General features: G+C 44.9%; 1 protein-coding gene across 16 annotated transcripts in view; it reads right to left on the minus strand.

Annotated features, from left to right (window-relative positions):
- The window catches only part of DNM1 (dynamin 1), a 305,071-nt gene that overhangs the window by 199,406 nt on the left and 77,848 nt on the right, over nucleotides 1–27,817 (minus strand). For all 16 annotated transcript variants that reach the window (XR_013273564.1, XR_013273522.1, XR_013273538.1 and 13 more), the window contains exon 2: nucleotides 19,419–19,492. Coding sequence is in view for 13 of the 16 variants with exons in the window: in XM_077478763.1 (XP_077334889.1) it covers nucleotides 19,419–19,492 (74 nt within the window). In the remaining 3 variants the exon portion in view is untranslated. The remainder of the gene's footprint in view (nucleotides 1–19,418; nucleotides 19,493–27,817) is intronic.

Consider the following 27,817-nt stretch of genomic DNA (forward strand, 5'->3'; position numbering starts at 1 on the left):
AGTGTGGGATCGGGTCGGATAGGCTTCAGCAAATGTCCCCATTTACATCTGTGCAGGTGTTCCAGAGCAGCAGTTGTTGGATAGCTGGCCCTGCCTCCTGCCGCTGATATCCAACAACACTGAACAAAGATGGAGTTCCAGACTGACAGCACAGGAGGAAAGAGGGCACACAAAGCTCACATGGCCCCGCACCCTCTCCTTTGAGAGAGACAAGTGTAGTAGCTGGCTTGTGCTGTTGTCTGCTTGTATTTTTGTCAATGAAAGTAAGGTTCTTCACCTGCAATCATTTATAATATCACAAGCTGAAAGTTTCACTTTCTGTGCCCTGAATAGTTGGCGGTGGGTCTGGAATCTGTCTGCGATGAACAGAAGAGATGAAGAGGCTCAGTGCTGTCTGTTCTCCCCTCCTCCATAGTAACGCCCATATTTTATGCCTATGAGGTTGCAGCTACAGTCAGCACTTACAGAAAAAAAAATCATTTTATTTCTAATCCACAGTACAGATTTAGGCTGGGTTCACACTGCTGCGGGGGGAGAACCGGATGTGATTCGCACAGCAAATCACATCCGATCTCCGTAGCGCTGCGAGTTCAGCCATACAGATAGTATGGCTGAACTCGCAGCGGTCCCGCAGCAAACTCGCACGGGACCCTTTTTTGGGTCCGCAACGGAATCGGATCGCATGGGGGTTCACACCATGCGATCCGATTCCTGTGCGAGTCGGCAGATCGCACTGCGATATGCCGACGGATCTGGGGGTGTCATTAACATAACATTGACACCCCCAGCCGTCCGCATAGGGCAGTGTGAACTGCCGGCGGGAGGTGTGCGATGCGGGAAAACGCCGCGGATTCGCGGCGTTCCCGCATCGCAGCAATGTGAACCTAGCCTTAAAGTGGAACTAAAGTCATAACTACGTAAGGTAACTGAATTCCAACAGTCTGAAGCTTGTGAGGACCCTTGTTGCCACTTTCTCCTTGGGCTCTTCTGGGTGCCGGTCTTTGGCTGTTTTGGTTGGCAGGATGACATCACCCTGGCACATGTGCAGGAATGAAGTCATCCCAGAACACTGGCAGCGTGCCATAATGTGAACTAAGCCACGCATGCACAGCTCAGTGTATATTCCACAGAGGAATGTGAATTAGGCAGGTAAATGCAATAAAAATCCCGCCTATTCACAAATTTTTATTTTTTACTTTTAGTTCCACTTTTAACAGGAACAGGTGCTATGTGCACAGGGTCTCCTGTTGGATTAATTAGCCTTTTTTTTTTTTTTTTTTTTTAAAGATGTTTAACCTCCACATTTGGACAGCCTTCTTTACTGTAAGCCCTTGTACACATGGTCGGATATTCCGATGGAAAATGTGCAATGTTGTCGGATAATCCGACAGTGTGTGGGCTCCACTGGACTGTTTCCGTCGGAATATCCGACGGACCAAGTTTGAGAGCTTGGCTATAAAATTTTCCGACAACATGATACGATGCGCGTCAGTTCTGATCGTGTGTAGCCTAGTCCGTTGGACAAGGTGCCATGCATGCTCACAATAAATTATGAGACGGAAGCGCTCGGTCAGGTAAAACTACTGCTCGTAATCGATATAGCACATTCGTCACGCTGCAATGTTAAAAATTCTTTAATGCAGCGCATTCTCTTTTTCTTTATAATGCTACAAGAATGAAGTTGTTATGCTGCTCATATTCACACACACTTCTCCCAAACTTATATCTTTTTCCTCATTTCATGAATACAATATTTTAATTCGTCACAATTCCCCAATCATTTTTTTTGTTTTGTTTTTTGTTTTTAAATTTGGTGGTTGTTTTTTTTACCAGTTTGCTCTTCTTAGCAATTTTTTTGGTGTGTTTTATTTGTGTGTCAACTTACCACAACACCATTATTATCTTTTTATTTTATTGTTTTTTTTTTTAAATCTAGAGGAGATTGTTTGGTGTTGGTGCCCCTTGTTATTAATTTGACTTTGTGTTTTTGAAATGTACCTGCCTACTCACACTCACAAATAAACTGTCCTTTTTGAAGTAAAACACATAGGCAAGTATTTCTTCAACCAAAAAAAAAAAACTTTATTTAGGTGTCAATAACAAATTAAGAGGGAGGCAGCGCTGGAGAAACTGGGGAGATTAGCAAAGCCTTTGGCCCCCAGGGCACACATCAACTATTTAAACGCAAAAATTGGTGGGCAGAGGAGTACATATCTGAGGGAGAGCAGTCTGGTCCTGAAGTCCAAGAAACCCGGAACAGCAGCAGATGACATCTATGTTCCCAGGTTGTGGTCCCACAAGAGGCTGCATCTTCTGTCAGACCAGACTTAACCCAGGTTATCACTCTCTGGTCTTCCTTCCATGCTTCCTTCCAGGCTGTGGCTGTGGTGCTGGAGGTGTGGCAGAAGGAGGAGGAGCATGGTCCAAATCACACAAGTGTGTTGCTTGTGTGATTTGGCCCAACAACCCCTTGTTGAGGGTGTGTATGATGAGCTCCTCACACAAGAGGTGTTGCCCCTCCTCCATTTGCTGGAGTTTGCAGGCAGCCAAGGCAGCAAAGGCCTCTTGATATGTGGGGGTGGCTTGGAGGGCCGCTGAAGCCTCCCCGATGAGCATCAGAGCCGACTCCTCCACATTCCCCCCCTTTCTGGCCCTTTTGTGTGGAAGGCAGAGGGGAGGGTCTTGGGATTCAGTCAGGCTCCTATGCCTGCCCACCTCTTTAGTTTTTGGTTCATCAAACAGACACACAATTTTCAGCTCGTGACTGTTGCAAATTCTTAACAAATAGAAAAGACTATCCTTCTGAGCCCAGCATTTTTAATTCTTGGCCCAAAGGTTTTGGCCACTACTGTCTATTAATATGTGAAACACTTTCTAAAATCAGCAATTAGTGAGAAAAAATCAAATTAACATCATTAATTTTTACTCCCAAAATGTGTAGAACAATACTATACCTGGCTCAAGCTGGGCTCCTCCAGTTCTTCCTGAGTGGAAGGTCCAGGTTGGGCATCGGAAGGGGGTGGAATGTAGCATAGAAGGACGCGTGGAAGGAAGGGTAGAGAGGGATTCCCTGACATAAACCTGGTCTGACAGAAAATGCATCCTCTCATAATACCACAGCCTGGGGACATAAACTTCATCTGCTGCAGCTCCAGTTTGCATGGACTTCAGCACTTTCCTGCGCTCCCTCAGATATGTACTCCTCAGGCCACCAATTTTCGTTTTTAAATAGGTGGTGTCTGCCCTGGGAATCACCGGCTTCACAAACTCCAGCAGTTTCTCCATCGCTGCCTGCCTCTTTAATTTGTTACTATAGTGTGGATGCGTAGCTTGCCACAGACAGGGCAGCTACCTGTACTTATCGATGAACAGAGGGAGGAAACTATGGTCGTTAAACCCATCCATATTCTCTGCAAGACAAAACACAAGACGAACCCTAATGTCAGGCTAAACTCGACTAAATCTTGTCCCAATACAGGCCTCAATCTAGAAGCAGTATAGGCTAGTGTTGTACAAAGTTAAAAATTGTACCTTCGTTTGCACGATCGGCACGTCAGTTTCTCCCTCTGCTCACAGATCGTACGTACGACACATGCGCATTGCGTTTTATATACAGTGCACATGCGTGAAACTCCTCCCGCCCCTGACGTTCTTTCTAGACTATTCCTCGCCCCTTCTCTTTCGGCACAGTAGGGAGAGCACATGGCGGAGACACAGCAGGGGCATGATAATTTCACTAACGAGGAGGAGGATGAGGAAAGCCCGGAGCCAGATACGTCCCGATCCCGGGGGAGAAGATTTAAGGTCTCAAATATGTATTTTGGAGAGATGTTCGACATACTGAAGAGGAACGACTATGATGGAAAGTATGGACCTTACCCAAACCCAAATATCAGAAAGGCCATGATCATGACTAAAGTTGTGAAGAGTCTTCAGAAGAATTTTGGGGTACTATGATAAAAGGATCAACTGAGAAAACGCTGGTCAGACCTGAAACTGAGGGAGCACGATCAGTACAGAAGGATCAAGCGAGTTCTTCAAAAAAGTTAGTAGTTGTCGTGTGTTCATATTATTATTATTGCTTGCATACTTCTCCATGTGCTTTGATTTAATGTTGTACAGTTTAAACTGGCCACTTTCATGTTCATGGGTTCAATCATTCGTAATAAACATCGTTCGTTAGCCCACTCCAAAACAATGTTTTGCCAAATTGCACTTGACAACATTTGTTCACATAACAAGTAAGTATTCCAGCTTTAGAAAGTGTCAAAAATAATGTTTTCACCTTTGAACTCTGCCAAAAAACACAATTGTTCGACACTTCCAAGCAATGTTTCATTTTCTGCCCTCTGTATGCTAAGTATTCCTTTTTTACATTCTCATAGGGGAGAGAAGACTTGGGACGACTGAGGACACCAGGGACTCCACACCTCCCAAAGAAGGGGAAATACCAGTGGAGGAGGAGGAAGGAGAGATTGTCGAAATTGGCACCACAACAGGTGAGTGTTGGAGACCACAGCTTCAGGTAAGCTAATCAATGTATGTCTGCATATTTATAATACATGGTGTGTTTTTTTTGTTTTTTGTTAGGTGATGTGGATGTTGTGGAAGAAGAATCACATTTTACCAGTGAAAGTGCCCAGATCCTCATTGGGGAGATAATCGTGATTTAGAGAATATAAAGAAAAACATCAATGATGTTCAACAAAAAATGAAGAACATCATTGATGTTTTGGGAAGTGTCTGAAACACCCCAAACTAGCTAGCATCGTTTTTAAATTTTCAAAAACACTTTTAGATTTTTAGAAAAGCCAAATTTGGAAGATGCACAGTGTGTCAACATGTACTCCCATCATGGGGGATCAATGTACGTGTTTTGTGGGTGCAACCACTTCCTTGTTACTAAAGTGGCTGAGATGAAGGGGTTGCACCCCCAAAACACGTACATTGATACCCCATGATGGGAGATGGCACATGTTGACATTAGGCATGGGATCAGGAGGAAACTGGCCACTTTTTGCTTCTCAATTTGTGTGCATCTTCCAAATTTGGCTTTTCCAGGGGTGACACCCCATCCTATGAAGGCAATATCAGCACAGTTTGTACATACTCATGTCTGATATTGTCTTCACTTTTCAAAGTTGAACTTTGTAAGTTCCTGTGTTCTGTATGTTATGCTTTGATACATGCCTGTTTACACAAAAATGCCAAGTTTGTAAAATGTTACCCAAAATAATGTTTTCTATACACCAAATATGTTGGTTTGTTGTAAAACCCTTTTCTAAACGCACATGTGAATGTGCTTTGAGTAAAAAGTTAAATTATCAACAATGTGTGGCTTCCTTTTTCAATGAGCAAAAGCAGTATTTGTAGTAAAGTTGTTGTTTTCTGTGGCAATGGGTGTTATTTACTAAAGGCAAATCCACTTTGCACTCAAAGTTCAGTTTCAGGTGCACTTTTGCAGTGCACTTGTAGTGCATAGTGGATTTGCCTTTAGTAAATAACACCCACAGTGATGTTTAAATTTCCCCAATCACGCCATTTTCATGACCTCACATATTTCTGCCATGGTGCTGAAAATTAGCAATATTTTTGTCAGTAATGCACTACATACATTATCAACAAAAACAAGGTGTGTGTTTAGCAGACCCACAACATAAAAAGATTATCTGAAGAAGAGACTGTCACCTCATCTTGCTCTGAACTTGGGTTTGCACTGTTGTAGAAAAAGGCCCAAAAAAAACACCAAAAAAACCTAGGAGACACCTAAAACAAAGCCAAGCAGTAAATGAAAACAAAGATTATTGGCGTTTCAAAGAAAAATGTATTTAAAAAATGCCTCTCAGACATTGTCTGGCATATCAATGCCCACCCCCCCCCCCCCCACCCACCCACCCACAAAGTACTCCATGTATTGGTTTCTGACCTCACAGGCGCTTTGGGGGGGGGGGGGGGCAAGCCAGGACGAGCAGCTTCAAGGGCCGTGAGGTTCACATTTTCCATCAAGTCTGAATAGGGGCAACTGAGGCCACATAGTTTACGGAATGTTTTTTCAAAAAATTGTGCAGAATGCAGCAGGCAAGCACAATATGATTTCGTTTATATTCCGCCATGTGTATTGGCATCAAAAATAGGCGGAACCGGCTGGCCATTATCCCGAAAGTGTTCTCCACTACTCTTCTGGCTCTGGCCAGCCGCACATTAAAGATCCTCTGATCTGGGGTGAGGGTACTCATCGGGAAAGGCCGCATCAGGTGGTTTGCCAGAGCAAACGCCTCATCCGTGACTAAAACGAAAGAGAGTCCTTCTACATTCTCCTCTGGAGGTGGCAAGCCCAGACTGCCACTCTGGAGAAGCCAGTAGAATTCCGTCCACGCGAACACTCCACCATCCGACATACGGCCATTTTTCCCCCACGTCCACATACAGGAAGTTATATGCCACTGACACCACCGCCAACATCACAATACTATTATACCCCTTGTAATTATAATAGTAGGACCCCGAGTTGGGGGGTGGGACGATGTGCCCTTTGTGCATTGCATTTGCCCTTTGCCTGATAAGACACAAACAGCTGAGACATTGTATATGTCTCTATACGATACTCTGCTTGTAACACAGGTGGGTTCTGTATGTATTGGATGGATGCTTTTTAAAATACAATTTGATACATTTAACCTTGCAGCTATGCTACTATGTATATATTTGTATAGATAGCTTGATTAATAGCAGAGTTTCAGCAAGGGTGTTTTGTTTGTTTTTCTTTTCTTTTCTTTTTTGGTCTTCTCATATGTGCTCTCCACTGTCTGCTAACACAATAGCAACTTAGCAGAGCCAATTATATGTTTTTGGAAGCTTTACTAACAAACAATTAAAAATGAAATATAGCATTGATCTTGCTGTATAGACAACGAGAGGTTATTTAATGGTTTTCTGTCTTTTTGGATCCTTTATTAAAAAGTGCTGTTTTATGTAATTTTCTTTCCCCATCTTCTTTTTTTATTTTTAGACCTGTGAATTTATGGGTTGCCAGCCGTTTGTGGTTCCTTAGTATGGTCTGATGCGTCTCTGTCTCTGAGTGGTGATCTTTCCTTGTTTATTTCTGGCAACAAATTTAGAAGTTCACATATATATATATATATATATATATATATATATATATATATATATATATATATATATATATATATATATATATATACACGCACATAATAAAAAACTGCTGATAACGTTTATCCAGACAAAATATATTATTAAATGAATATGGTATGTACCTTGGATAGAATTGGGTAGGATCATTTCTATGTTAGACATGCCTGTAAATTAATTTCTCCCCTAATGCCACATACACACAACCAGACTTTTTGACATCAAAGGTCAGACGGAACGAGTCCGTCGGACAATTCGATCTTGTGTGGGCTCCATTGGACCTTTGCTTGCCAAAAATCCAGCGGACTTTAGAAATAGAACAGGTTTTAAATTTTTCCACCGGAACTCCGCCGGACCGAGAAATCCGTTCGTGTGTATGCTAGTCCGACGGACAAAAACCGACGCTAGGGCAGCTATTGGCTACTGGCTATGAACTTCCTTATTCTAGTCCAGTCGTACGTCATCACGTTCAAATCCGTCGGACTTTGGTGTGATTGTGCGTGGCCAAGTCCGTTCATTCAGAAAGTCCGTCGGAACTCCGCCGAAAGTCCGTCAGAAAGACTGTCGGACCTAGTCCCTCAAAAAGTCTGGTCGTGTGTACGCGGCATTAAATCTCTTTCAGACTGTGGTTCATATTTGGTCTCCTATAAACAGGCCTCTGAATAAGGGAATTTCTTTCTGAAACATGTCAGGCTTTTGGAGCTCACATTTATGATTATTGAATGTACTGTATTTAGAGATTGTGTATATATATGTGTATGTACATGTATCCATGCATCTATGTTGTGCGTGGATTTTTATAGTCTATGTATATGTCCTTTTTTTCTTTTTTTTTGTGTATAAAAACAAAAATAATTATTTTTTGTCTTTTTCTGTTTTGAATAAATATTTTTTCTTTTATAAAAACGAATTTTGTTCGCCTTAAAAATCCTACTGTACCGGGGGGTACTGATATCCCTGCAATTTGGGATTTTGAAAACATCACCGGCAACGAGTACCAGTAGGTCACGCCCACCTTCACCAGTCAGACCCGAGGACCTCCAACACTATGCCCACCCACCCTTACCAATGGATCCTGCCCACCTCCAGTGAGACCCGCTGGGCTCAAACAGTGTGCCCCGCCCACCCCCACCAATGGGTCTTGCCCACCACCAGCGGGTCCCAGACACCTTCACATCTTCTCTCTCCCTCTCCCTCTCTGAGCCTGGAAAAGAGGTGTTTGTGGTGTCGCCCTGTTCAATCTCTTCTGTTCACATCAGACGGTTGCTGGAGGGAGGAGAGAGCAGAATCTGCTCCTCCAGCAGCTGTTCATGCTAATCTCAAGCTGAATGACCCGAGCTCCCAGTGCACCGCTCTGGTGGGTGTCACCCAGTGTGGTCCGCCCTCCCCAGTGACACCACTGATAATAAGAAGGATAACTTGCCACAAATTTGTGCCAGTGTTCAATTTTAAGAATGTTAACTCTGCACATTTTCGCTGGCAAATTGTACACTTGCAGAGCACTTGAAGCACAAGTTCTAGTTGACACTTTTCAAATTTATAGCAAATTTGTGTGGCAAGTCTCTAGCAAGAGCAAAGCCGCAATGGTGAGTCTACAGCAAGAGCTATGCATATCTAATGCTCCATTCACACGATCAGAAATTCTGCCAGCAAAAGTCGAATGTGAGCTTTTGGTCAGAGATTCTGACCCTGTGTATGCTCCATCGGATTTTTGCTGGCAGAATTCCAGCCAGCAAAAGATTGAGAGCAGGTTCTCCATTTTGCGGCCGGAAAAAGTTACTATCTGAAAATGCATTCGTCTGTATGCAGATCGGACACGCAAAAAATCACACATGCTCGGAAACAATTCGATGCATGCTCGGAAGCATTGAACTTAATTTTCTCGGCTCGTCATAGTGTTGTACGTCACCGCGTTCTTGACGGTCAAAAGTTCAGAGAACTTGTGTGACCATGTGTATGCAAGGCAAGCTTGATTGGAATTTCGTCGGAAAAACCATCCAAGTTTTTTCTGATGGAATTTCTGATTGTGTGTATGGGGCACAAAAAAAGAAACTTCAGCCACAGTGTCCCCCTGTGGTGGGAAGACTATTGCACAACATAACTGAACCAGAACTTGCAGCAGACTTGCAGAATGTTTGCAAACAAAGTTGATCTGGAGTCATGCAATGGGAACTTGCTATAATTGTGCAACAAACATGTGAAGCCTGGCAAGTCTAGCAATAGCTTAGCAAGTCATTTTTAAACTTGCACCACAATTGCTTGCTATCTGCACAGCGATTTCACACAAAGGAAGTGATACAATGAGAATAGAATACTTTTTCATACAAGTACATACTACAACAGGCACATATAAGGAATATGAAATGTTGCGGTAACAAACACGTTAAATCAGAGAGTATCCAATGGCCTTAGAGCAGGCATGTCCAAAGTCCAGCCCGCGGGCCAATTGCGGGCCGCGGCCCGCCTGGTCTTTCTCAATTTAGTGTGCTGTGGGATCAGGGCTGTCAGATGAGCCCGATCCCCGGCACTGTGAGAAGCTCCGTGAGCTTCAAAAGTGAAAGTAAAGTGCAGAGGAGTGTGCTGTGCTCTCTGCTTCCCCCTACAGTGCAGTACCCGGCTGAATAAGGAAGCTGCAAAGGTACTGTACTATGCTACAAGCTAAATTAGTGTTAAAAAGGGCTTTATTAATGTGTGTGTGTGTGTGTGTGTGTGTATGCATGTGTCTGTATGTGTGTGTGTGCACATGTGTCTGTATATGTGTGTGTGTGTGCACATGTGTCTGTATATGTGTATGTGTGCACATGTGTCTGTATATGTGTGTGTGCACATGTGTCTGTATATGTGTGTGTGCACACATGTCTGTATATGTGTGTGTATGCGCACGTGTCTGTATGTGTGTGTGTGCACGCGTGTCTGTATGTGTGTGTGTGCACACGTGTCTGTATGTGTGTGTGTGCACACGTGTCTATATATGTGTGTGTGCACATGTGTCTGTATGTATGTGTGTGTACACATGTGTCTGTATGTATGTGTGTGTACACATGTGTCTGTATGTATGTGTGTGTGCATTTATGTCTGTATGTGCGTGTGTGTGCATTTATGTCTGTATGTACGTGTGTGTGCATTTATGTCTGTATGTATGTATGTGTGTGTGCACATGTGTCTGTATGTATGTCTGTGTGTGTGCATGTATGTGTGTGCGTGTGTCTGTATGTATGTATGTGTGTGAACATGTGTCTGTATGTCTGTATGTGTGTGCATGTATGTCTGTATCTGTGTGTGCACATGTGTCTGTATGTATGTCTGTATGCATGTGTCTGCATGTATGTGTGTGTGCGCATGTGTCTGTATGTATGTCTGTAAGTATGTGTATGCATGTGTCTGTATGTGTGTGTGTCTGTATGTGTACATGTGTCTGTATGTATGTCTGTATGTGTGTGCATTTATGTCTGTATGTATGTGTGTGTGCACATGTGTATGTATGTATGTATGTCTGTGTGTGCATGTATGTGTATGCGTGTGTCTGTATGTATGTCTGTATGTGTGTGCGCATGTGTCTGTATGTATGTCTGTATGTGTCTGTAAGTATGTGTATGCATGTGTCTGTATGTATGTGTACGCATGTGTATGCATGTGTCTGTATGTGTGTGTGTATTTATGTGTGTGTGCAAATGTGTCTGTATGTGTGTGCATGTATGTCTGTATCTATGTGTATGCATGTGTCTGTATGTGTGTGCGGCGTGCATGTGTGTGCATGTGTCTGTGTGTATGTTACTTTTAATCCGGACCCCCCCCCCCCCCAATCTTATACCATCAAAACTGCTTTTGTAGGGCTTGTGTGTGATATTAGCCAGGACTGCTGCTCCACTGAAAAGCAATCCATGCACAGATCTCTTTTCAGAGGCATTTGAATGGCGGTAAAGAGGCATTATGTTGCCTCCTCACCACCTGTTTTAAGCCCGTAAATGCAACATCTGTGTGGCTGTGTACTGTGTGTAGGGCAGCCCATTAATTTCAATGGACTTCCCTACTCACAAAAATGCAGGGAAAGAAGTTCCCAAGCTTTTTTTTTTTTAATTGCACTGCACCAAAAGCACCCTACATTTTCCAATGTGTGGGGTGCCATTAAGAATTAACAGTACCCCCTGAAGTGCAGAGCATTCGTCTGTGTGTTGGGAACGAGCGTGGCAAAGGCAAGAGAATTCTTGTTGGGCCGTGTATTAGAGCTCGGATGGACACACTTAGGCTGCATTCACACCTGAGCATAGCGTTTTCAAGCAGAAAAACGATTTTGCAGTGTTTTTTGCAGCGTTTTTTACCACGATTTGCCGTGATTTTTGCAAAAGGTCATCAATGTTAAAAGAAGAAAAACGCCCAAATCTGCTCAATTCGAGCGACAAAAAAGGGTCCGGAACTTGTTTGAGCTTCAGGCGTTCGGCTTCAGGCGACATGGAGTGGAGATGTGAACCATCTCCATTGAGAATAACAGATTTTTTCCCCTCTAGTGTTTTGTAGCTTCAGGCTTCAAGCTACAAAACACTCAGGTGTGAATGGGGTTTTAGACCGAATTTTCAATGGTTCAAAGAATGTCAGGCAAAATGTTCGGCCCTCGTGCATGTTCACTTCATCAAATCTGGCCCTCTTTGAAAAAAGTTTGGACACCCCTGCCTTAGAGGAACAGAAACGAATTGCTGAACTTGATGGCCATTTGTCTTTTCTCAACTTGACTAGGTAAATATAGCCATTAGAAAGGCAGCACCCATTTTTCCAAACTCACAATACTTTATCAGTAATATACTCTAACTTGTAAATTAGTGTAGCGCTACCCCTGTAAAGGCCGCTGGTGAATGTGGTCCATCTCCCACCCTGCACAGCCAGGCACATGAATTTCCAGACACACCTCAGTCAAGAAACAGTCCTTGTACTTTGTTTTGTTTTATTAGGGGAATAGAACTTGGATGGGGATAGGGTGCACATGGGATGCCCACTTGATTGAAGATAGGAAATGTAGGGACTGAACTATAAACAGTCTCTTCTCTTCAAGCACATACACTTGCTTGCAGACTATCACTCCCGAGAGCAACTAGCACTGTGGTTGGGGCCTGACACTGGCTCAGCCAGGCCCAAAGCAAATGCCCTTTGCAGGCAGAGACCACGGGCCTCTATGGTGTAGCAAAAATGGTGGTAGTTCTTAGTGCTAGCTGCCACACATGTGGCTACTGCTCCCAGTACCACCTCTTCAGGCACTGCCAGCCCTCCTGGCTGCAGCTGCCCTTTTCCACTGCCTGTGCCACCACAGTCCTTCTGACTGGCTCTGCACTCATCCCAGTCCTCTCAGGCGTGCCTCCCAGTCCTCCTGACTGTGTGTCACTCACCAGCCCTCTTGGCTGTTCCCGTTGCTCCTGGGGACTTGCCCAACAGTATTCTCCCACTGTCCTCTCCATGCTCCCAGTGCCTCATGTCCAGGACACCTCCATGTGTCTTGAGAGGGTTCAGTCCGCACACGAGCCTAGGCCCAAGGTCAACCGCCCCAGATTGGGGAGCTCCCTCAAAGGTCATGACAGCATAACACTCCATCTCCAGCTTTCACCCCGAACACAACTCCTTACCAGCTGGGCTGACCCTGAGAATTTGAGGGGGCCTGCCCCCTGCCAATCCAAGTTGGGGATTGTCCAGGGCCCTCAAAATACTCCAGGCAGCTCCCCCTTACCCCCCTCCCATTCTTCTAGAGGGTACCAGAACATTCAAGAAGTAGGGGGGAAGTCTCAGTGATGCTGCCTGTAAGTCATCCAGCTCTCCCTGGATTTCTGCCCAACCCAGGACAAAACGCAGACAGGCTTGGCTACCAGCCAAGCCTGCATAAATTTACCTGCACTAGGAAAAAAAAGAAATTACACTTCTAGCACTAGAGGGTGCTCCACTAGCAAGTGTATGGCCTTTGTAGTTAGAATATTGGACCACTTTCTCCTTTCTGTAGTGATCTCTTTTCATCACCAGGTTGATCCTAAAATGTGGAAATATAAAAATATTTAGCTACTTTTTTTGACAAAAACAATGATAAACTAAATTAAGCATTTACGTCTGTGGCAGTGTCAGATGTCCAAGTTGCCAGAAGGTGTTTGGGTTATGATTGCATGGCCAACTGTCCTCCTATGTCTAAATGCACTCTTGCTTTCTAATGGTCCTACCTTCCCCAGAAAAACAACAGCCAATCATCTGTCTATCATTTTGTTTCATGTACTGTGACTGCTGTAAATCAAATCATTTCCATAAGCAAGTTCAATACAAAAACAGGGCTTGTCAGGCACCAGACCACAAAAGAAAAATCTACAAGATTTCTTGCTGCTATCATCTGTGTACTGTGATAGTTTGGCAGATCGATGACAAGTATTCTATATTTAAAAAGCCATCAATTACAGTACTATTTATAGAAAGGGGACTATTAAAAGGATATATCCTGTCTATTGTCCTCTGTGCACTTATGCTGAATCAGGAAAGGAAGAGCTTACTATGTATAGTAAGCAGGAGAAATAAAGTAAAAGGCTAATGATATTGAGCTCCAAGTATAAAAACTCAGGCAACAAAATCTTTCTGTGTGGTTGAAACAAACTCCCATTTTCAAATCTAGAAACATTTTATATTTAATGTCAATATTCACTTTGAACAATCCATTTTTTACATAAATTAAATCTTTACTCAACTCTTCATATAATGTATGAGTTTTGTGAAATTTGTCTTCTGGGCATCGACCTTGTGGTAAATCCCATTACTTGTTTTCTCAATTATAGTGACTGATCTTTAATTGATCAAACCTTAGTGCTCACCATCTCTATTGAGATGCTATACCATCGCTATTCATCGCTTGCAAAAAAATTGCACGTAAACAGATCTCGTCCCAATCGCCCACTGTGTCCAAATATATAACAGATCTTAACTGCTCTATCTCCTTTAAAAAACACACCTACCTTAAAAATGCCATGCAACAGTTTGGCGCCATGTGGCCCCAGTGGATAGAGTTCCTGCACCCAACCTTTTCTGAGTCTCTAGGAGCCTTTTTGGTTGTTTAACATTTCTGTATCTGAATGTACTTGAGTATATGTAGGCACTGTTAAGCTCTATTTATCAAAAGATTTATGTGGACACTATAAGCTTCTGACCTCCGAGGTGACCGCTCCTTTCTGTATCTCATACCACTGTTACGCCCAGCATGGTGGGTTGTTTCTATGTTTTTTACAAACATTTTAAAACACTTTACCATAAAAAAGATCTGATTAAAAAAAACATGGGGAACATTTGGTCTAGGAAGAAAACACACCCAACTGGCTCCTTCATAGTTGGGAAAAGATTTCCATGAGCTTAATGTGCGCCACTCAAAGTGTGCCATGGTTTCTCAGTGAATGGTGGCCATGATGTGTGCATAGTCTTACAGAACATTGTTTCTTGTACCACAATTTAAGCACTTATAACAGACATGATAATAAATAAGCACAAAGCATTTTCACAGTTTTGTATCGCAGCAAGGACTTTTATTGCAGCTCTATGCATTTTGTCACAAAATATCTCAGAGCCATAAAGGAAGTCAATGTTTAAAGTATTTTGTCTGCATGTGATTGCAGGTCACGGGAAGTAGATACTGTAGTTATATAACATGTAGCAGTTGTCTGTAAGTGCTGGACCCACTTTGATTGATAACTAAATAGGGCAGCATTTCTACTTAAGTCCAATATGTGTATATAAAAGTCTCTTTGCCTCCTTCCCAGTCTTCCCCTGATGCCAGGTAAGTCATAAAACAAAGGCATCTTTCACATGGGGTAGACTCCAATTTGATCAGAAGGGGATCTGTCCAGTGATCCCCTTCTGATCAGAGCAGTGCGAGAGGATGACCGGTCCATGTCTGCTTAGTTTATGCAGAGCGGACAGAGACAGACCCCGTTCTTCTCTATGGGTGGCTGGGAGTAAACAGACTTCACTATCTGTTTACACCCGACTGCCCTCTGGTTCAATCTGTCTAGATGGAGGAGGGTGGATCCCCTTCTGTTTTTTTTTATTTTTTTTAGCAGGCCGGACTGAAGGTAGGTGGTTGTAAATGGGCACAAGTCAGTTTACCCCGCCGGTCCATAGGGGTGAATGGAGAGTGATCAGATCCGCCTGAAAAACTGACAGGCGGACCTGATCAGACCTTTTGTGTGAAAGAAGCCTCATCATTTTTTCAGTTATTGACTGCCTCTCCTCCAACAATCCGTGTGTCTACAGGAGTCTACATACACAGAACAAAACGTGCCTGTAGGATAGTCACCCACATTGGAGGTCACAGTCAGCACTCAATCTTCTCCCAAGTGTCTTTCATAAAACATATCCTGCCTGGTTTCCATGCTGACATTCATTTTCCACATTTGACTGTCCAGCTAGATAAACCACTGGAGTTGCGGATATAATGATCTTGTGAATGGTCCCAACTTTATGCCTACAAAAAATGCATAACAGTGCTCCAAGCTTCTGTGTACCACTCAGTCCTTTAGCTTACCACCAAATCCTACAAAGAAGCATATAAGGAATGTTGCACTGCACAGAATCATGTAACAAGATACAGAGGTCCAGCCCTGAAGCATCATGAAAAAGTACTGTACATCTTTTTACCACCATTTTCCTTCATACTGGCACCAGAAACAAGTAATGCAATAATTCAGGGGTGCACCTAGAGCCTAATGTAACATAAAAATTAAAGCAATTAAAGTGTAGCTAAAATTAAAAACAGGAAAATCAGCACAAGGGACAAAACGTAAAGTCAGATATGTCCCTTGTGTTGATTTCACATCTGTTAGTAGTAAACCTCCTCAGTCCTGCCCCCTCATCCACTGTGACAGACCAGTCGTTGCATTAACCCCACCTTTCCCAGAAGACAACAGCAGCAGGGGTGAATACAACTAAGGCCGCGTACACACGCGCGGACTGTTCGCCCAACTTTGTCCGTCCAACAGTTTCAGCAAACAGTCCGCTCAAAATTAGCATGGACGGACATGCCCACACACGACGAACGAACAGTTTGCTGAAACCGTGCGCGATGACGTGAACAGCACGTACGACGGGACGAAAAATACGACGTCCTATACACTGCATTATAGCTTTCGGCGTGAAAATCCTTTCTGAGCATGCGCGCAACTTTGTTTGACGAACAAGCCTACACACGAGCGGGCTGTTCGCTGAAACAAGGTTTCAGCGGACAGTTTTTCGGAAATTCCGAAAAACCTTGTCCGTCCAACTGTCCGCTGAAACTGTCCGCTGAAAGCCCACACACGAGCGGACTGTCCGCCCAAACACTGTTCAGCGGACAAAGTTGGGCGAACAGTCCGCCCGTGTGTACGCGGCCTAAGGCCGCGTACACACGGGCGGACTGTTGGCTCAACTTTGTCCGCTGAACAGTGTTTCAGCGGACAGTCCGCTCGTGTGTGGGGCTTCAGCGGACAGTTTCAGCGGACAGTTTGACGAACAAAGTTTTTCGGAAATTCCGAAAAACTGTCCGCTGAAACTTGGTTTGAGCGAACAGTCCGCCCGTGTGTAGGCCACTTTCGAAATGAGCAAACTGTTTCCGCTCAGAGGGAAGTCTGCTCATTTTGAGCGCGTGTGCAGGTAGGCGGGGCCCGCGAAGGAGACGTCGCGGGCTCCGCCGCCTGGAATGGACTTAAAGGGGAACCCCAACGCCGAAAAAAATCGTCGTGGGGTCCCCCCAAAGTCCACAACAGACCCTTGTCCGAGCACGCTACCCGGCCGGCCAGGAAAGGGGGGCGAGCGAGCGCGCCCCCCCTCCTGAGCCGTACCAGGCCGCGTGCCCTCAACATGGGGGGTGCCTTGGGGAAGGGGGGGCCGCGCGGCCCCCCCACCCCAAAGCACCTTGTCCCCATGTTGATGAGGACAAGGGCCTCTTCCCGACAACCCTGGCCGTTGGTTGTCGGGGTCTGCGGGCGGGGGGCTTATCGGAATCCGGGAGCCCCCTTTAATAAGGGGGCCCCCGGATACCGGCCCCCCACCCTATGTGAATGAGTATGGGGTACAATGTACCCCTACCCATTCACCTGTGAAATAAAAGTACCCAAAAAAAAACACAACACACGAGATAAAATATTTTATTGCACAGCTCCGGGGGTCTTCCGTCTTCGGGGGTCTTCTCGCCGGACTCCTCCGCTATCTTCTTGTAGCTCTTTTGCTAGCGGAGGAGTCTGGCTTTCTTCCTCCCCGCCGCCGGCCTCTTCTCCCGACTTCGGGGGTCTTGTCCCCCTCTTCGGTTCTTCTGTCGCCGCCGCCTTCCGTTCTTGTTCTTCTTCTTGTTCTTCTTGTTCTTCTCCAGGAGATGTTGACACGTCGCTCTCTCCGGCCGGAATGCCAGAGCCGCGCTGTGCGGCCACTTATATAGTGACAATGGGGCGGTGTCACATGGTATATGTCACATGGGTTGGTCACATGGGTTGATGTCACATGGGGACTATGACATCGTAAGGGGGCGGGGTCACCATGTGACCAACCCATGTGACATATACCATGTGACACCGCCCCATTGTCACTATATAAGTGGCCGCTCAGCGCGGCTCTGGCATTCCGGCCGGAGATAGCGACGTGTCAACATCTCCTGGAGAACAAGAAGAAGAACAAGAAGAAGAACAAGAACGGAAGGCGGCGGCGACAGAAGACCGGGCCACCGCCTCTAAAAGAGCTATAAGAAGGCGCGGTGGCCCGGCAGAAGAACGGAAGGCGGCGACAGAACAACGGAAGGCGGCGACAGAAGACCGGGCCACCGCCTGCAAAAGAGCTATAAGAAGGCGCGGTGGCCCGGCAGAAGAACCGAAGAGGGGGACAAGACCCCCGAAGACGGAAGACCCCCGGAGCTGTGCAATAAAATATTTTATCTCGTGTGTTGTGTTTTTTTTTTGGGTACTTTTATTTTACAGGTGAATGGGTAGGGGTACATTGTACCCCATACTCATTCACATAGGGTGGGGGGCCGGTATCCAGGGGCCCCCTTATTAAAGGGGGCTCCCGGATTCCGATAAGCCCCCCGCCCGCAGACCCCGACAACCAACGGCCAGGGTTGTCGGGAAGAGGCCCTTGTCCTCATCAACATGGGGACAAGGTGCTTTGGGGTGGGGGGGCCGCGCGGCCCCCCCCTTCCCCAAGGCACCCCCCATGTTGAGGGCACGCGGCCTGGTACGGCTCAGGAGGGGGGGCGCGCTCGCTCGCCCCCCCTTCCTGGCCGGCCGGGTAGCGTGCTCGGACAAGGGTCTGTTGTGGACTTTGGGAGGACCCCCACGCCGATTTATTTCGGCGTTGGGGTTCCCCTTTAAGTCCATTCCAGGCGGCGGAGCCCGCGACGTCTCCGTCGCGGGCCCCGCCTACCTGCACACGCGCTCGAAATGAGCGGACTGTTGCCTCGTGTGTGGGCGAGTCCGCTCATTTCAAAAGTTGCGCGGACTTAGTACGACGAACAAAGTTTGCCGTATTTGTCCGCTCAAAAAGTGCCGTGTGTGGGCGTGTTCGTTCATTCAAAAGTTTGAGCGGACTGTTTGACGAACTTAGTTTCGGCAGACAGTCCCCGCGTGTGTACGCCGCCTAAGGGGCTGTCACAGGCTCTTATCAAGAGAACCTGACTATGCTACCATTTACGTCTAGTTGCTGTATATATAGAAGCTATACTACAGCATCTATGAATAAAAAGTATCTATGAATAAAGCAGACAACGCTATCAATCATCCATCCATCCGCCGTTCATAGATCCTGGGAGAATGATTGGAGCAGCTTGGCGGAAAAACAGCTGTCATAGTAAACAAGCATTCCAGTGCTCGACTCTGAGACCTGAGGGACCCTGTCATTCTGCTTAAATCCTTGAATCCTGAGTGGTTTGCGAACTATTTGACTGTATCCAGGCAGACTTCAATGACATGAGACTTGTATTAACAAAGTTGATTTTTGCACAGAGTTTTCATGGCTGCTATTTAGGGATTGCTAGGGAGATGTGACATGAGAGAGGGAATAGTAAAGAGCCTAAAATGTTTTCTATGTACAGGTATTGTAAAATGGGATAGCAGGAGGAATGGAGAGGATCTCCGTTTGGATTCAGAAGCAACACTGTGACATCATAAAAAGACCCAGACTTATTACAACTAGTTGCGGTTTATGCTCACATGGGTCACACCAGGAATAGCCAGAATGCCTCAAACATAAATCACATACAACAGGATGATGTCTGAAAAAACACAATGAACGGTTGGTACTTGGCTCACCTGTAGGGGAAGTGACTAGCTGAAGGACAAGAGGTCTACGGGTAACAATGCCAGATCCACGGGGAAGGAAATCCCTGAAATAATAAAATAAAGGGTTAGTGATAGAATATACTGCAACATGCATCAGACAAACCCCTAAAATGGCAGGACACTGTGGACCTTTACTGGAGCGTAAGGAGGAACAAACTAAAAAGATACTTTTACATCCTTTATTCACATAAGATTTATAGATAGAATCCCCTGTGCATAAACTGTAGCCTCCAAATGTGTAAAGGGGGGGTCCCATTCTGCCTAGCTGTTGCCTCACATGTTTCGCAGGGTAAACCTGCTTCCCCAGGAGAACTCCAAGTGGTGATAATCTGAATAATCTGAAATATAGACAATATAACTTTTAGGCCCCATGCACACAGACTTTTTTTTTTAACTCTCCTAGAAGCCAACAGCAGAAAAAATGCCTAACACTTATAAAAGCGTCTAACGCTTTTACAAGCGTTTAGGCATGTTTACAGGCATCAAGCACTTGGGTGTTAATTCATTTCAATGGCCAGAATTAGAGGTCGACCGATATGGGTTTTTCTCTGGCCGATGCCAATACCGATATTTAGAAATCGCCACGGCCGATGGCCGATATATGATGCCGATTTTTTTTTTTTTGGGCCGATATGTTAGGCCGATTATTTATTTTTTCCCCTTCATCTCATAAAATCTAACAGTTAGACACCTTTCCCACTGGGGCGTTTTTCAGGCGCTTTAAAATAGCGCCTGTAAAGTGCCTGCAAAACGGCTCCCCTGCAGTCTGTGTGGAAGCCCCGAGTGCTTTCACACTGAGGAGATGCGCTGGCAGGACATTCAAAAAAAGTCCTGCAAGCAGCATCTTTCGAGTGGTGTATACCGCTCCTCCACCACTCCTGCCCATTGAAATGAATGGGCACCGCTGCCGAAGCACCTGCAATGCGATTTGGCAGCGGCGCTTCACGGGCACATTTAACCCCTTCCTGGGCCACTAGCTGGATTATAAGTGCCCCGCTAAAATGACGGTAAAGCGCCGCTAAAACTGGCAGCGTTTTACGCCTGCTCGCTCCAGTGTGAAAGCAGCCTTCATAAGTGATACAGAAAATTTCTTACATTTATTAAACAAAACAAACATCGAAACAGTTCACTTGTATGTATAATTTAGAATGAAATAAATATATATACATACATACACACATATATATATATATATATATATATATATATATATGTTATTTTATATTACACAAAAACAGGTAATCAAAACTTTTGGATGAAAAAAATGGGCTAACTTTACTGTTTTTTTTTTTCCTATTTTATTCCCTAGGATCTCTGCTAAAAAAAAATATATACAAGTTTTGGGGGTTCTAAGTGAATTTCTAGCAGAAAATACAGGATTTTTATTTGTAAGCATCAAGTGTCAAAAAAGATTTAGTCTTTAAATGGTTAAACTGAGAACTCTACACACTGAGATGAGTTCATTCATTCAAGTGTAAACATTGTATCTTTTTGATCTTTTCTTGGCAGACTGCCCAGAGAGGAAACAAGTGGCTTCAGTCAAGTCTCCAGGCAACTTGCACTGACTTCTATTACTGAAGTAATTTGCAAGTCGCTCTGAATATATCATCAACCTTTTTTAACAGCACAATCGGCCGATGCCGATTAATTAAAAAACGCCAAATATCGGCCGGCCGACATATATCGGTCGACCTCTAGCCAGAATAAATTATTTATTCATGAGTGCTGCCGACACTGGGGAGCTACAGTTCATTGAGGGAACAATGAATCTCAACATGTACTGTGACATAATGAAGTCAAACATGATCCCCTCCTTTTGGAGACTGAGCCACAGGGCAGTATTCCAACATGCTAACGACCCCAAACATACCTCCAAGACAACCACTGCCTTGCTAAAGAAGCTGAGGGTAAAGGTAATGGAATGGCCAAGCATGTCTCCAGACCTAAACCCTATTGAGCATCTATGGGGCATCCTCAAATGGAAGGAGGAGGAGGAGTGCAAGGTCTCTAACATGCACCAGCTCCATGGTGTCGTCATAGAGGAGTGGAAAAGTCCAGTGGCAACCTGTGAAGCTCTGGTGAACTCCATGCCCAAGAGGGCTAAGGCAGTGCTGGAAAATAATAGTGGCCACACAAAATATAAAATATAATATTGACACTTTGGCCCAATTTGGACATTTTCACATAGGGCTGTACTCAATTTTGATGCCAGTGGTTTAGATATTAATGGCTGTGCGTCAAGTTATTTTGCAGGGACAGCACATACACTGTTATACAAGCTGTACACTCACTACATTACATGTGTAGGAAATTGTAATTTCTTCAGTGTTGTCACATGAAGAGATATAAGAAATTATTTAGAAAAATGTGAGGGGTGTACTCACTTTTGTGAGATACTGTATATACATCCAAATAAAAATATATACAGTATATATACAGTTGTGCTCATAAGTTTAGACTCCCTGGCCGAATTTATGATTTCTTGGCAATTTCTCAGAGAATATGAATGATTTCGCTCATGGTTAGTGTTTAGCTGATGCCATTTATTATCAACTGTGTTTACTCTTTTTAAATCATAATGACAATAGAAACTACCTAAGTGACCCTGATCAAAAGTTTACATACCCCAGTTCTTAATACCGTGTATTGCCCCCTTTAACCTTAATGACAGCGTGAAGTCTTTTGTGGTATTTGTGGATGAGGCTCTTTATATTCTCAGATGGTAAAGCTGCACATTCCTCTTAGTAAAAAGCCTCCAGTTCCTGGAAATTCTTGGGCTGTCTTGCATGAACTGCACGTTTGAGATCTCCCCAGAGTGGCTCAATGATATTGAGGTCAGGAGACTGAGATAGCCACTCAAGAACCTTCACTTTCTTCTGCTGTAGCCAATGACAGGTGGACTTGGCCTTGTGTTTAGGATCATTGTCTAAGTACTTTCCATTGCGCAGCTTCCTGGCTGATGAATGCAAATGTTCTTTCAGTATTTTTTGATAACATACTGCATTCATCTTGCCATCAATTTTGACCAAATTTCCTGTGCCTTTGTAGCTCACACGTCCTCAAAAACATCATCGATCCACCTCTGTGTTTTACAGTAGGAATGGTGAACCTAAGGCCGCATCACAGACATACTTAAGGCCCTGCACCAACTGGTCCGCCAACTCCACGCAGACTGGGGAAACCTGTTGCTTTTCCAACTCACGGTGCAACAATTTAGCCCATTCAGTAAGTGTCTGTGACACCAGGGCCATGGCTAACACAGGCCGCAATGCTGACCCCACCATCGTAACCGATTCGGCCCTTCTGTCGACAGGGTCCTTGAAGGCAGGAGTCTCTTCCACCGGAATCGTGGTTACCTTATGTAACCTGGATACCAGGGGGTCAACAATCGGAGGAGATGTCCATTTCTTCAGGAAACTCTCCTCAAAGGGGTAACACACTGGCATGCGTTTCGGGACTGAAAAGACCTGCTGCGGTTTTCCCCACTCCTTGTAAATAAACGTATCAAACTAAGTTTGGTAAGGAAACACCTTAGTAGCACGGGCCGGCTTGTGGAACCCAAAAGGGACCGACACCTCTGTAGATGCCCCCGCCATATTCTCCATCTTTATGGTATCCTGCACGCCGCTTCCACCATGGCAACAAAGGCCTCCAGGACCACCGACAGAGCGTCCATAGGCACCGCAGGTGCAGGGGAACCAGTTGCAATAACAGGAAAATCTGGGGAAGAAGCGCCAGCTTCCAATGCCATGCTGACCCACACTGTCCTGTCACCACTTAGGGACCTAAAGCAAGTCACACAAAATGTCCACCCTCCCAGCTGCCACAGACTGAGGAGCCCCCGGCAGGATTCACCACCTTGACCCAGGGACAGCTCTGTGCTGCCTGCTCTCCCCTGTAACATCCACGAGGTGTCTGTGTGAAAAGTGCGCTGTTCTAGAAGGAAGCAAGCACCCAGCGCTAGAGGCAAAACTACCTGAGGCTAGAGGTCGGCCGATGCGATATTTAGAAATCATGGCGGCCGATGGCCAATATATGATGCCGATTTTTTTGGGCCGATATGTTAGGCCGATTTTTTAAATTTTATTTTATTTATTTATTTATCCCCCTTCATCTCATAAAACCTAACAGACACCTTTCCCACTGGGGCTTTTTTTAGGCGCTTTTGGGCTAAAAATAGCGCCTGTAAAGTGCCTGCAAAACGGCTCCGCTGCAGTCTGTGTGAAAGACAGAGTGCTTTCACACTGAGGCGATGCGCTGGCAGGATGTTAAAAAAAAGTCCTGCAAGCAGCATGTTTGGAGTGGTGTATACCGCTCCTCCACCACTCCTGCCCATTGATATTAATGGGCACCACTGCCAAAGCGCATACAATGCGATTTGGCAGCGGTGCTTCACGGGCGCATTTAACATCTTCTTCGGCTGCTAGCTGGGTTATATGCGCCCCACTAGCAGCCGAAAAGCACCGCTAAAATGATGGTAAAGCGCCCCTAAAACTAGCAGCGTTTTACCATCAATGCCTGCCGCTCCAGTGTGAAAGCAGCCTATAAAATAAAAACAGGTAGTCAAAACTTTTGGATGAAAAAAAAACAGGGCTAACTTTACTGTTTTAGGTTTCTTTTTTTTTTAAATCATTTAGTGTATTTTTTTCCCAAAAAATTGCATTTGAAAGACCTCTGTGCAAATGCCGTGTGACATAAAATATTGCAACAACCGCTATTTTATTCCCTAGGATCTCTGATAAAAAAAAATATATATAATTTTTTGGGGGTCTAAGTTATTTTCTGGCAGAAAATACAGGACTTTTACTTGTAAGCAACAAGTGTCAGAAAAGATTTAGTCTTTAAGGTGTCCTTTTATGAAGCAGTGAAATCTATTCACTGCTTCATTCTCCGGCATTCACATAGGAGATCTTTCTCCTCTGTGTGCCACTATATGAAGCGGAGTAGATCGCTTCACACTTGGAGGAGTGAAGAGATCTACAAACGCTTCTAACACTGGAGAACGGCCCCTAATACTGGAATCTCGTGAGACTTTACGAGATTACAGTACTAGAAATTCACCGATACACACAGATGTCATTATATTAAGCAGTGATAAATTATCACAGCTCAATACACTGACACGCGGTGTGATTAATGTTAGTGAAATAAAGCGTCCCCCTACATAATATATACATGTATACACACACAGACATTATATATACATGTATATACACACACATTATATATATATACATATGCACATTATATATATATATGTATATATATGTATACACATACATATGACAGGGGGACATGGTTACAGTGTTGGGGGGTCTGAACGAGGCATAAGGAAGTTAATTATCTTCCTCTTTCCTCCTCAGATCCCCCTGATTCCCTCTTCACTACCCCGGTTCTCCACCTCTGAGTTGGTGAATCGGGGCGTGTGAATTCTGACACAGATCACAAGTGAAGCGCTGAGATCACAGCTTCATATAGTGACCGTTACTGTGTCAGTCTATGAGGATTCTCCATGTGCGGAGATAATCGGCGGGAGAACAAGTTCAAACACATCTCCCCCGATTATCTCTGGTTTATATACTGTTTATGGGCTGTGATCAGCGGCGATCCTCTGGATCTCCACTGATCATTGCTTCATAAACGGACACCTAAATGGTTAAACTGAGAACTCTGCACACAGAGTTGAGTTCATTCATTCAAGTGTAAACATTGTATCTTTTTGCTCTTTTCTTGGCAGACTGCCCAGAGAGGAAACAAGTCGCTTCTATGAAGACTCAGGCAACTTGCATTGACTTTATTACAGAAGAAATTTCCAAGTCGCGCTGTAGTTCTAAATCGGCCTTTTTATCAGCTCATGCCGATGCCGATTGATTGAAAAACTGCAAATATCGGCCGATATATCGGTCGACCACTATCTGAGGCTACTAGAAAATGGCCGCGTCAGCAAAAAACACGTCTGGAGGCGCTAAGAAAATGGCCGCCGAACTTCCAGAAAATGTCTGAATGGCAAAAACGGTCTTTGGCTACAGAAAAATGGCTGCGGCCCGAGGAAAATGGCCGTGAGCATGCGGCAGCCTCCCCACATGTCAACCACAGCACAAACACCCCACCATGGCCCAGAAACAGGGAAGAGGACAAGCAGACCCCCAACACCCAGCAAGCCCCCTGCACCACACCCCCATGTGCCCATTCACACAGTGGCCCATAGCATGGGGAGGAGGGAAGGCACAGGGAAAGAAGAAAGGGAGAGTGAGAGACCCCCTAGTCGACCTCCCAGGGAATGCCCTGCTGCTCCATTCTGCTGAGACAGGTGGAACCATACTTACCCCTCCAGCAGGGCCTGCTGGACGCATTCCAGAGACGATCCATCACCCGAGCAGTATGGGGTGGACGGCACACTGTGACACAGACAGCAGTAGCCCGGCCATATGTGTGACCCGGAGCATATAGCTTACCGCCCACCCCTGGATCAGACGGGGCATGTCGTGGCCGACCCAGCGCGTAGCTAGGGCCTACTCACGCTCAATGGCCAGGCTGGAGAGACTACCAGGATCTATATTATCCAGCCTGTCACCCAGCCCGGATGTTGATTGTAGATGAAAGGAATCAAAAATGCAGAAAAAAGAAAAAAATTCCCAGGACCAATGGACCCACTGGGAGCCAGGTCCTTCTCCTACACTAGGCAGAAAAAAAACTGAGCTGCTGAATGCAGTGTGAGGAGTTATAACCAGTAGGACCACCCCCTGGGCGGTAATGTGTAAGTGTTGCTGTTTTTAACATTTTCTGCCTAGTCCTCTCCTAAAGGGGCGATATAACCCTAAGGTCAAGATGAAAATGTTGTGTCCGTCAATGAACGAAAGCGAAAGTAATATTTTAATGTCCATAGTCTTGACACAGGTTCACTTTAAAGTACAGCTGCACTTTGGCTTCACATGGCACAGTAATAGGAAGGACTTAAATGAGGCTGCATTTGCCATCATATAAATCCAGGCTGCACACTGGAAACCCAATTCTGCTCTTTTGAATCATGACAACAATCTGCCAACATGTATATACTGACTATGGTAAGACTACATCACGGGCAAAACCATGTTATTCAATTGAGCCCAGGTTCACACTGATGCGGGTTGGAAGTCATGCAAATTCAGCTGAACTCGCAAGATTTCAAACCGGCAATGCATTCTGACTTCGGGGGGCCTTTTGACAGACATCTGTGTGGGTTTATGCACAGATGTGTATTCAAATCGCTCCAGAAGTCACCAAAAGTAGAACAGAAACAACTTCTGGGAATCGGTGCAGCACTGGAAAGTCAGTGTCGCACCTAATAAGGCACTGTTGCACTCATTTGGGCCATTGCCGGCAATAGTTGCTGATTTGGCATGCAATTTGACATGTCAAATCGCATGCCAAATCAGCCCAATGGGAACGTGGGCTAACAGCTGCATAAACGTAACCCCAATAAAGAAGGCCAGGAAGAAGGTTCATGCACTCCCTATTGTTCATGTCAATTTCAGTAGAGCGAGTAAAGCTGGACATAGATGGATAGAATTTCAAACGAAAATTCTTAGGAAAAGTCTAAGGAAAGTTCATGTGAAAATTTCTCCTGCCAACACTTCTGGCCCCCTCCTTCCAGCTGCGTGCCTCCAGAGCAACCAGCTTGCCCTGGGGGCACCTGAGCAGGCTCCCTCCTGAGCAGCTGCTCTGCATGTCCATTCACACACACGGAGCTGTTGCTTAACCCACCCCCCCCCCCCCATCCCTCTCCTCAATGGCTCCAGCCATTAGCAGAGGCTCTCATGCACTTCTCTGCAACTGGATGGAGCTCAGGCAAGTCTTAGTGTGGGGGGTGGGGGGGCTGCTGCACAAAGAAGTTTTTTTTACATTCATGCATAGAGTGCATGAAGGTAAAACAACCTTCTGCCTTTAGAACCACTTTAATATTTAATTTTGGAACAAATGGACTTTACCAAACAGAAGCCATATACACTGCTAGAAATTAATTTGAGAAAAAAAATTCCATCCTGCTCCTTCAAATTTTTTTGTCACTGTGGTTAAAAACAAACATCAATTTGACCCACTAATGACTAGAAAAACTAACTTTCTTAGAGCATTTTTTCCTAAGGATTTTCAAAATTCTTCCCATCAATGGGCAGCTTTGTTTTTTTGTTGGAGGGAGGCCATATTAAAATTGTAAGTGTAGCGCTAATTACTGCAAACAATATATCAACGTACTCAAACAGTGATGATATGATATAATGGTGAATACTGCAAAGAAAATAATAATGAAGTGTCAATGTGCTCAGACAGTGACAATGTGTAAATAACAGCAGTATATGCAATGCTTATCCTAGATCTGAAATCAGTGTATA

The sequence above is a fragment of the Lithobates pipiens genome, unplaced genomic scaffold (genome assembly GCF_037356315.1).
Source record: "Lithobates pipiens isolate NorthernLeopardFrog02 unplaced genomic scaffold, aLitPip1_a1.2 Scaffold_1, whole genome shotgun sequence".
Classification (NCBI taxonomy): domain Eukaryota; kingdom Metazoa; phylum Chordata; class Amphibia; order Anura; family Ranidae; genus Lithobates; species Lithobates pipiens.